Source organism: Eptesicus fuscus, chromosome 8, assembly GCF_027574615.1.
Source record: "Eptesicus fuscus isolate TK198812 chromosome 8, DD_ASM_mEF_20220401, whole genome shotgun sequence".
NCBI classification, from domain to species: domain Eukaryota; kingdom Metazoa; phylum Chordata; class Mammalia; order Chiroptera; family Vespertilionidae; genus Eptesicus; species Eptesicus fuscus.
This window is the reverse complement of record NC_072480.1, coordinates 398377-409942: the sequence shown is the minus strand read 5'-3', so window position 1 is coordinate 409942 and position 11566 is coordinate 398377. Positions and strand designations below refer to the sequence as shown.

The 11566-nt window shown below is 41.0% G+C and overlaps 1 protein-coding gene across 1 annotated transcript; it reads right to left on the bottom strand.

The window, feature by feature from the left end:
- Positions 1-2422: 2422 nt before the first annotated feature.
- Positions 2423-3996, bottom strand: LOC103303082 (cryptic protein-like). Its single transcript, XM_008160117.1, has 4 exons — positions 3957-3996; positions 3692-3865; positions 2657-2771; positions 2423-2561 (listed from the first exon to the last, which is right to left on the bottom strand). The coding sequence occupies exons 1-4, from the start codon at positions 3994-3996 to the stop codon at positions 2423-2425; spliced, it is 468 nt and encodes a 155-aa protein (XP_008158339.1).
- Between the last annotated feature and the right edge of the window lie 7570 nt (positions 3997-11566).

Below are 11566 nucleotides of genomic sequence, written 5' to 3'. Positions count from 1 at the left end.
CCCACTGAATGGGAGAACATATTTGCCAATTATAGATTTGAAAAGGGGTTAATATCCAAAATACGTAAAGTACTCATAAAACTCAACAAAAAGAAGACAAACAATCTAATTTTAAAATGGGCACAAGACCTGAATAGACATTTCTCCATAATCATCAGAGAAATGCAAATTAAAACCACAATGAGATATCACCTCACACCTGTCAGAAAGGCTATAATTAAAAAATCAACAAACAAGTGCTGGTGAGAATGTGGAGAAAAGGAAACACTAGTTCACTGCTGGTGGGAATACAGATTGGTACAGCCACTATGGAAAAGATTATGGAGTTTCCTCAAAAAATTAAAAATGGAACTTCCATTTGACCCAGGGTTCCCATTTCTGGGAATATATTCTAAAAACACCAAAACTCCAATCAGAAAGAATATATGCACTCCTCTGTTCATAGCAGCATTATTTACACTAGCTAAGATTTGGAAACAGCCCAAGTGTCCATCCGTAGATGAATGGATAAAAAAAGCTGTGGGATATTTACACTATGGAATACTAGGCAGCTGTAAAAAAGAGAGATCTCTTACCCTTTGGGACAGCATGGATGGACCTGGAAAATATTATGCTGAGTGAAATAAACTAATCTGAGAAAGACAAATATCACATGATGTCACTTATTTGTGGAATCTAATGAACAAAATGAATTGACCAATAAAATAAGACCCAAAGCATGGAGGCATAAAACAGACTGACAAACCTCAATGTGGGGTTGGGGGAATGAGAAAAGATAAACCAAAGAACTTATATACTTATATGTATAGCCCATTGACACGAACAATAGGGTAGGGAAGAGTAAAGACCTCGGGAGTGGATAGGGGCTGGGAGGCGGGGGGAAAGGGGGAGAAAATGGAAGATTTCCTGTAATATCAACAATTTAAAAAATTTTTAAAGCAAAAAATATCTTCTTTATTTTGTATCAATGATTATTCTTATAGGTAGAGCATAGAAATGGCACAGTGTTTGAGAATCAGATCCTGAACCCTTATGTACTGCTATTGGGAATGTAAACTGACACAGCCATTATGGAAAACAGTATGGAGGTTCCTCAAAACATTAAAAATAGAGCTTCCATACAAGCCAGCAATCCCACTTCTGGATATTTATCCAAAGAAATCCAAATCACTAATTCCAAAAGATATATGCATCCCCATGTTCACTGCAGCATTATTTACAAATAGCCAAGATATATAAGTACACAGGTATACATCAGTGGATGACAGGATAAAGAAAATGTGAGATATATATATGTATACACACACACACACACACATATATATATACATACATATATATATATGACATTTTACATATATATCTATCTATACTAATAATAGAGGAATATGCAAATTGTCTGAGACACAGTCACAGTCACAACCAAACAGCAGACTGCCTGGGCAACCAGGGGTTAGTGAGGGATGACCAAATGACTGAACAGCAGGCTGCATGGGGTGACCAGGCCAGCGGGGGGAGGGCAGTTGGGGTAGTCAGGCAGGCAGGCAGGTGTGCAGTTAGCAGCCAGCGGTCCGGATTGTGAGAGGGATGTCCGACTGCCAGTTTAGGCCAGATCCCGGAGATTGGGCATCCCCTGGTGGGTCCTGGATTGGAGAAGGTGCAGGCTGGGCTGAGGGGACCGCCCCCCTCCCCCATCCTTCCCCCCCTCCTGTGCACGAATTTCATGCACTACTGGGCCTCTAGTATATATATGTAAAAGTATTCAGCCATAAAAAATGGGAAATCTTACCATTTCTAATAGCATAGATGGACCTTGAGGGATTATGCTAAGTGAAATAAGTCAGACAGAGAAAGACAAATGCCATGTGATGTCACATATGTTGAATATTAAACAGCAACCAAAAAATGGGAAACATAGATGCAGAAAACAGATTTGTGGTTGCCAAGTTGTGGGGGCGAGGTGGGAGGGGCGGTGAAATGGTTGAGGGTACAAGCTTCCAGTTACAAAAATAACTCACGGGGATGCAATGTATAGGATGGCCACTACAGTACATAATAATACTGCATTGTAAATTTTTAAATAATACACTATCAGTGATGGGCAACCTTTTGAGCTTGGTGTGTCAAACTTCGCCAAAAAACTGAGCATAACTCAGGTAGTCTGTCACTTTGAGGAAAAAACATTATTTTGCAAATGTTTCATCCTCAGGAGCAGCAAATGTTTCATCCTCGGCATGAGACCGCCTCAGCGGCTGCGTGTCATCAGAAATGGCTGCGCGAGTCATAGGTTGACTATGTGATTCACAATAAATGTGACTTTCCTGAATAATGAATCGACCCAGTATGCTTATTTCTGTGTCGCCTGGCAAGGTAGATCTCTATGGGTTGGTGTATATAAGGAGCAATTGTTTGCATGTGTCAACTATGAGCGCAGGATGTGTGTGGCCTTACCGCAGGGGCCGGGTGTCTGGCGCGGAAGGCAGTGCAGCGCCCCGAAGACGCACCTGCAGAGCCGGCAGCCGCAGACGGTCCAGGATCCGTGCACCAGGGAGCCGCACTCGCTGAGAGGCCGAGATCCGCGTTAGTACAGCCAGCGTGTGCATCCCACCCCGCGACCCCCGCTCCGGTCCGCCACCCCGCTCATCTCTGCACCCACCTGTGCCTCAGGTCGTGCTCGCAGTAGCGGCCGGTGAAATGGGCGGAGCACACGCAGAAGCTGCCCAGCACACAGGTGCCGCCGTTCAGACAGCAACGCGGGGGCGGGAATGCACCTATGAGGGTCGCCTGGGCGTCAGCTAGGAGCTTAGTGAGCCGTCCGCCCCAAGAGGGCATGAGGCGATCGCCACGGGGAGGCAATAAAATTAGCTCCCTGATTAGTGTGTTTGCTCAGGTAAACCCTGCTTGTTAATGGAAGGATTAAAAACAAACTACCTAGGGTGAAGTCGGGTCAGGAACAAGTAGGATGACAGGACGTGAAACCCTCCCCCAGCAGTAGGGTTTTTAGGGTTTTCTTTCTCCCTTTTTCCCTCCCTCCTTCCTTTCTTTCCTTCTTTCACATGTTAAATTCAGGATGTGACTTTCCTGACAATGATTGAAGACAGGCCTCCCAGGCGAGGACCACCCACGGGTGCAATGATGCCACCCTACCCGCCACAACCTCACCACCCCCCACTACCTCCGCCAGAGGGGCCCCCTGAGGACATGGGATCTGGCGCCTGAGAGTCTGCAATAAGCCAAGCAAAGTCTGCTATTATCTTGGGTTTGGGGTATTTGTTTTAAATACATTTCAGTCATCTTTCTGGACCTGAGAAAAATACCCAATTAAGAGCAAATGCACATGGACACATGTGCTGTAGGCCTGGGGTCGGGGAGAGGGAAGCGAGGTGGAGGGAGTCAATTGCGGGGGAAGCGGGGAGGGAGACATCAATAATACTTGAAACAATAAAGATAAAATTTTCAAGAGTAAATGCAACGTTTTACAATGAGGTAGGTAAAACTTTTTTTTTCCAGAGTAAAAGAACACCTCATTAAAAAATTTATTTTATAGTGTATCTTCATTTGAAAATGATAAAATGTTCTCTATTCGGTTTCTTGTCTTATCTTTAATATATCTTAGGGTTTTTCAGACCCTAAATTCGGAGTCCAGTGACTGAGCTGATTGCAAAGGCTTTAAAACGGCCTGGGGACTTACGCTCTTGGAAAGCCCTGGAATGGGGAAGCAAGTCCTGAGACCTCCAGCTCTCCACGCTCCCATTCATCTCCCTAAAATTATTCCAAGTCCAGTTGAGTGTTTTCTGCTGGAGCTTCTGAACTGTAGCGTTGTTGACTTCTTCTCTACTACCTTTATGTTTCTCTCTTTGATAGCCTTGTAAAAACATTGAAGATATGAGGCTGATAATGATTGAGAAACAAATACACAATAAAAACTAAAAGACTGTAAATAAAATGCTTCTTACTGTTTCCCAAATGGGTGATCTGTAACACTAAACTGATCATAAGCAGAAGCCTAGAATATTTAAAGAAAAGTATTGAAGTTTAAAATATAAAAAAGCATAACAGAAATTTTCATATGTTAAAATGTAATACAATCACATTATAAAGTAATATTTAATGAGTAATAAATATCATGCAATCATTTTGTAACTTGTAGATTTTGATTAATGTTGTAATCGCTAGAAAGATTTTGAGACCAAAAAAGCATACAATATCTTAACGAGAAGGAACAATCATGCATGTATTGCAATTTATTATGGAGGCTTTTAACAGCCCCTCTTGACTCTAAGGTCTAGATGATCTTTCCTTACCTAATAGGGTGGCTCCATGTCATTTTCTCACTGACAGGTCTGGTATGAGAGTATCCTTCTCTCATCAATATATTGAAGATCAATTTCCAAGGAAGTTGAGTATGACGGTGTTTGTATTTGAAGGTGTCTTTACTCAAGGTCCTAGAGTAACTGCATCAGGATACAAGATGGGTAAGTACAGTAGATGCAGGTATTTTCTATCCTCTGCTTAGGCCACAGGAAACAATGAGATCTCTGAGTTCAGATGTGGAAGCTGTTAGGCAATTGCCTGTTGTGAAGCTGGGCCATGCAGAGCCTCAAGGACTATCCCCTCAATGAGACTCAGCTGGGAGAAGGGGGGTGGAGACATGGCTGGGTCTCGGGACAGTTTACAGTGCTGACAGCAGCAAGAGTAAACTAACCCCAATGTAAAACATTGATGACCAAGGCAACAAGTATTTCCCTCACTGGAAAAAAAGTTAAGACCCCAACGTGTTTTCATAGGAAAATGGAGATTTTATATTGCTAACTCTTTATACTGGGAGATGAAGGGGGTCCAGCTAGAAAAGAGAGCTGCTATGTGGGACATAACCAGCAGGTTTGGATCCCAAAAGTCTTAAGTGGGGAGCATGAATATAAAGGGAGATACTTCAACACCTGCTTTCTGAGGATGTCAATATTTCCACAGACGGAGCCTTTTCTCTGTGCCCAGCACAGTGGTAAATAAGTCATATGCATTATTCATTTCATATAGCACTGCTCTGGGGAAGCACTATTATTATTCCCCCAGGTAAAAGATGAAGAAACTAAGGCTTAGAGTTTAAGGCCCTTGTGGCAGTTAGATCTTTGAAAAACATGAAATATATAGATAGTATGAGAAGAAGGTTTTACGGTGCTCAGCATCCAAATACTTGGGAACACAGGAGTAACTGCCACCCACCATCATCTGAATCCAAGAAGGGAGTGATTTAGGAACCTCTTTTGAGACTTTCTGAGTCTCAGTTTTTCTAATTGCTAAAATAGTGATCCTCAGAGCCCTTTTATCAGCACTAAAGAGGACACCTTGCAACTTTGGTGCAAATTGTTCTGTGATTTTTAATATAAAAATTGCTTTCTAAAAATAGCATGCTTCCTTCAAGGATGATATTGTCTTTGTTACTGACAATATTTAAACCTTTAAATGTGAGGTTTATTAAAAAGGTTGTTAAATAAACCAATAGTGAGTCAGTGAGCCTGGCTGCAGTGAGGCCTCCCAATCACTGGTTCTGTGAGCTGCCAGGACCAGGTTGGGACCAGCAGATCCTAGTGGTCAGGACATGCTAAGGATGACACCTGTCAGCTTCATGAAACATCTGTAATTGAAATTATGACAAACACACATTAAATTTGTTACTTCTTGTTAATTCCATAATTTAGTTATACATAAAAGTAAGTACATTTTATTTCCGTAAATCAGTAGAAACTTCTATACAACCTAATTGGCTTATGTACTAAAATGAAACTGGGTATAAGCTAAAGGATTATATATACTTGAATAAGAAGTATAAAAACTGTTCCATTTATAGGATGACACTAAATCCAATCCTAATATTAAATATTAATATTTAGTATTAATATATTAAATTATCTAATATTAGCATTTTTAAAGTAGTAGCTAAAATCTAACTTTCCCCCACAGTTATTTTTAATTAAATTTATATTGTGGACTTTCAAATTTACACGAAAGCTAGGACAACGATCCCATAAACCTGCCTAGGTTCAACAAATAAATATCAACTTTTGCCAATCCTAGCAGATTTATTTCCCACATGCTTTTGCTTTAAGTTTTTAAAGCAAATCCCCAACATCATGATATTTCTTAGGTCAAATAAGGTTTTGTAAATATGCACTTTATAAATGGAAACTATAGAAATAAGAAAGACAATGTCTTGCCAGAAAGACAGGATTGAGAGGCTAGAAATAGCCATGGAATGTCCCACCTTTGGCTGTTTGCTTAAGATCTAAAGTCTGCTCTAAGGAGAGAAAGGGCTGATGGCCTAGAGGTGATAAAGTTGCTAAACCTCTTTTTTCAGCATCCTGTCACTTGCTCTTATTTACTTAAAGGTCTTATAAAAAGAACTTTGCATTTCACTGTAGAAGAACCCAGGTTTGCTTGGTTAATGAGTCCCAGCTGGAAGGAGTTGCTTAGGAGCAGCTGGAGATCAAGTGGTGGGGCCGCAGACTCCCAGATCTAGGAAAGGTCCTTTCTTGTTATCAGTTATAAACAGATAAGATTTGGAGCCAACTCACTCATCAGACTTTCAGGGGAACTTCTGACTCATTTTGAGCTGCCATAAGGTGTGTGGGAATGGGGACACCCTGTCTCAGGATTGGAGACCATCCCACTTCTGTTTCCTTAATACATCAAACAGTCACTGATGAAATGGTTCTACAACAAATAGGTGTGAAGGAACTTTCTGAGAATGACTTTAGAGCAGTGTTGGTCAATGTGTGTTACTAGCTGGGTTTTCCTTTAAGCCACACCTAAGACCTTTTTCACTCAGAAACCCCAGGCAAGGCTGAGAACAGCATCAAGATTTTTTAATTTTTTTTCACCAGTCCAGGTGACTCTGGTGTGCAGCCAGAATTGATTCTATGTCTATGTTCTGCTTGGCTATGTGCTCCCAAGGATGGGATACTCCTTTCAAGCCTTTGCATTCCATCCTTAAGCACAGTGTCTGATGCACCACGGGTACCAGGGCACCACACAATGAAGTGTTAGTTGTGTAAATAAAAGAATAAGTGGATTATTATACTTAGACTCACTTTTTAGTGAGGGAAGTGAAATCTAAGAAGAAACTGGCTTGTGGCTATATAATGTGGAAGAAGACAAACTTCTCTCTCCCCCAAGGTTCTTCTAGCTGGTCTAATAATAAGATAGACATGAAAGAGACTAGCAAGAGAAAAATAATCAAATGTAATACATACATATGTATGGGAACCTTGAATACATGGAAGAGTCAGAGACCGCATATATAGGAGAGCTTCAGAGATAGAAAGGTTTACTGAGGTATATAAAACAGTCTGAGCTTGGGATGAAGTAATGCACCTTGGAGGCTTCAAAGGGTCATTGCAAGATATAAGAAGAGCAGATGTTTAGTAAATAGAAATTTGTCCTGCTTTATAGATAGGTCAAAAGAGGTTATCTCTCATAATTGCTTATTATGGGCAAGGCTCCTAACTCAAGTTATTCTAGGTACTTAAGGGAGGGGGGCAAAAGTTTCTCATAAGCCTGTAGCTGAAGTTGCCTTTAGGTCAAAATAATCTGCATACCAGAGAGACACATTTTGGGGTGACTCATTCTGAATCCCCAAAATTTCCTTTTTGGAAATTCTCCTGGAAATTTCACATTTCAGAAGTTAGATTGGTAGACTATTCTTTTTCTAATTTTTTTTTAAATTTTTCAATTATAATGGATACACAATATTATATTAGTTTTAGGCATACTGCCTAGTGGTTAGACAATCATTTACTTTACAAAATGTTCCCCCTGATGTTTCTAGTACTCATCTGGCATGATACATAGTTATAACTTTGACTATATTCCCTATGTGGTGTTAGGTCTGATCAAATAATTGAATCAATACCCCCTCCCCTGGGAACTGGCCTTTAGACCACTTCACCATGGACACTCCCTTTTGCTTAGACCACATTCCACTTGCTAAGACCACATTCCATTTTCTAAGACCATTATTTCTTCCCTCTACACTTTCCCAGATCCGGACCAGTCCAGAGAATTCTCTGTCCAGAAAAAGACTGCCTAGAGTCCTATAAAACCTCATGGCTCCTCATCCATGAATGCAGATGCCATTTTGGAGCTCAGTCCATCTGGTATCCAGATGATCTAATAAAAGGGTAATATGCAAATTAACCATCACTCCATCACAAAGATGGTGATGCCCAGTCCCCTCTGCCCCACCACTGGAGTGTCCAACCGGGGGGAGTGGGGGCCGAGCGGCGAGGCTGGGTCTACCCCCTCAGACAGATCCAGCCTCCTGGCTTGGCTGCCACTAGAGTGTACAGTCCTGTCAGTCCGGCCAGGGGGCTGCTGGAGTTCCAAGATCTTTTGGTTTCTGCAGCCCCTGGACCAGAAGCAGAAACCAAGAGCACAGGGAACACCAGGAATTCTGGGAATCGTAGTTCTGGTGGCAGCCCCTGGACTGAAAGCAGAAGCCCAGAGTGTGGGGAGCACCAGGAATGCTGGGAATTGTAGTTCTGGTGGCAGACATATTATGTGATCTCCTAGACCAGTGATGGTGAACCTATGACACGCGTGTCAGCACTGACACGCGTAGCCATTTCTGATGACACGCGGCTGCTGAAGCGGCTGCATACCGAGGATGAAACATTTGCTGCTCCTGAGGTTACAGTGACAGACACTATTAGACACTCTATGCCAGAGGTCTGTAGGCCAAAACAACAGAAGTCTGGCACAGAGCGTCTAATTCTGGGACTTCCGGTTAAGCCGGGATCTTTGCCCTCACTTCCGCCGGCACAACAGGGAGCAGCGGAATGCAGCGGGGGTCGCATCTCTGGGGGCCCTGCCATTACCAGTAACCAAATAACAGTTAACCACAGCAATCATTATCTACTGTTCTGGGGTGTCATGGATTTCTAATCCATCATTACTGAGATAAGTGAGGGGGAGGCTGGGAGAGGCGAGGGTTTGTGGCGTGCTATGGGTGCTATTTCCCGCCATTAGAAATAGCAGCAGCCATTTTAATTCACATAAGGAACACCATCTTGCTCCATAGTGCAGACTCCATTTCACCACTATTACTGTTGTGCATCCTTATTAACCCCTATTTCTGCTTATTAACCCTGCCCTTTCCGAAAAGACAGTTATATGCACCATTTTGTGGTTAGTTAGGCTAGTTAACACCTAATTGCCTGCAGGCCTAACAAGCTATCTATAATTCTATCTTCTGTCACTGCCCCCCTGATGGAGAACCCAAAAAATAAAAAACTAAGGTTAAGTAAAGGAAGTGGTAGTAGCAGTGGCCGACCCTTTCAAGAGACATGGACTGAGATGTATGGCTTTATAGAAAAAAATGGCAGATCATTTTGCGTTCTATGTACTGAAACGGTATTAAGCAGAATGTGGAATATAAATAGACATTTTGAAACTAATCATTCCAAGCTCTTGGAAAAAAGTGAGGATGAAAAGAAGGAATACATTTCCAGGCAGCTACACCTTTATAAGAGCCAATCTAATTCCATCCTTAAATTTATGAAAGGCTCTACAAATTTAACATCTGCAAGTTTGAGCATTGCTCACTCTATAGCTCAGCATGGAAAAGCGCTCAGTGAGGGAGAATTTATTAAAGAAACTCTCCTAAGATGTGCACCAGTTCTATTTCATGATATGCAGAATAAAGATGCAATTATTAAGAGAATATCTGAGTTACCACTCAGTAGAAATGTCATAAAAGACCGAATAATGAGACTGAACACAAACGTACAACATCAATTAAAGAGAGACATAAGGAAGTGTAAATATTTTTTTATCTCTCTTGATGAAACTACTGATGTCACATCACATGCTCAGTTGGCCATTATTGGTCGATATTCTGATGGTCTCACAATGAGAGAAGAGTTGATAAAGTTAGTATCAGTGTCAACAAGTAAATCAGGAAGTGAAATATGTAAGGTTGTTATACAAACATTTCATGACCTAAGCATTGATATCTCTAAAGTTGTGTCAATGACGACAGATGGGGCACCAAATATGGTGGGGGAAAAAGTTGGATTTGTCAAATTGTTTACAGAAGTTATTGGACATCCGATTGTGCCTTTTCATTGTATTATCCATCAGGAGGCTTTATGTGCCAAGGCAGGATTCACTGACTTAAATGACTTAATGTCAGTTGTTACAAAAATAGTTAATTTAATAGCTGCTCGCCCCCTTCACAAGCGAGAATTTTCAGCACTTTTACTGGAGGTTGATTCCACCTACAGTGGACTGCTGATGTACAATAACGTAAGATGGCTGAGCCAAGACAAAGTTCTTGAGCACTGTGTGGAGTGCTTTGAAGAAATTAAGGTATTTATTGACGATAAAGATCTGGGAAACTTTCCTCAGCTTAATGATGATAAGTGGGTCAACACCCTGATGTTTTTTACAGATCTCTCTGTTCATATTAATGAACTGAACTTAAAGTTACAAGGTTTTGGAAAAAGTATTGACGTTATGTTTGGATACATAAAAGCTTTTGAAAGTAAAGTTAAAATTTTCAAGCAAGATGTAGAAACTAAAACTTATAAGTATTTTCCTCGAGTAACAAAGTATTTTGAGAAGGCCAGTGCAGCTGTACAAAATGAAATGGAACTCTTGCACATGAAGTACCAGCATGTTTTAGACTCGTTACTTGACCAGTTTAGTGATAAATTTAGTCAATTTAGAAGTCTAGAACAGACCATGAAAATAATTAAGTATCCTGATGTAGTAGTCTATAGTAGTTTGGAATTAAATGGTTTCCAATGGATGCAAATTGATGATTTGGAGATGCAACTTGCAGAATTTCAAGACAGTATCTGGGCTCAGGTGTTTGTCGACTTGAGGTCAAAGCTTGAGAATCTGGGAAGGTGCCGCTTGGAGAATCAAGAGGAGTGCCACTACGAACAGGAAATTTGGAGTGCCTGGAACCGACTACCAGACACTTTTAGCACCCTGAAAAATATAGCAATGGCTTTACTCACAATTTTTCCTTCTATATACTTTTGTGAGGTCTTATTCTCAGCATTAAATAATATCAAAACCAACAAAAGAAACAGATTGACAGATGAAGTTAGTAGCTCTTGCTTGGGCCTGAAGTGTACAAAATACCAACCTTCAATTGAAGATTTAGCCAATGAAATTCAGCAACAAAAAAGTCACTAATAGGCAAGTTAGTTAAAGAATTCCCCCTCCCCCTCACTTATCTTAGTTCACGGCACCCCACACAAGCTAAAATAATATCAAGACCAACAAAAGAAGCCGACTGACGGATGAACAAAGAAGTCACTAATCAGGTAAGTTAAATATTTAGTTTTTGGTTTATTAAATACAATTATATATAACAATTATACATTTATGTTATTTAAACTAAAAATATCACGAAATAATGTTTTTTCCTCAAAGTGACACACTACCCGAGTTATGCTCAGTTTTTTGGCGAAGTTTGACACACCAAGCCCATCACTGTCCTAGACACTTGAGCAAAGTGAGTCTGGAGCAAGTTACTGTTGCAGGTGGGGGATATGGG

Bases quoted from the DNA above. Each gene is read 5' to 3' on its own strand.
- LOC103303082 (XM_008160117.1), bottom strand. From the start codon at position 3,996: ATGATCAGTTTAGTGTTACAGATCACCCATTTGGGAAACA. The intron at 3,866-3,956 runs GTAAGAAGCATT...TGTTTTTACAAG, and splicing joins GATCACCCATTTGGGAAACA to GCTATCAAAGAGAGAAACAT. The intron at 2,562-2,656 runs GTGGGTGCAGAG...TCGGCCTCTCAG, and splicing joins GAGCACGACCTGAGGCACAG to CGAGTGCGGCTCCCTGGTGC.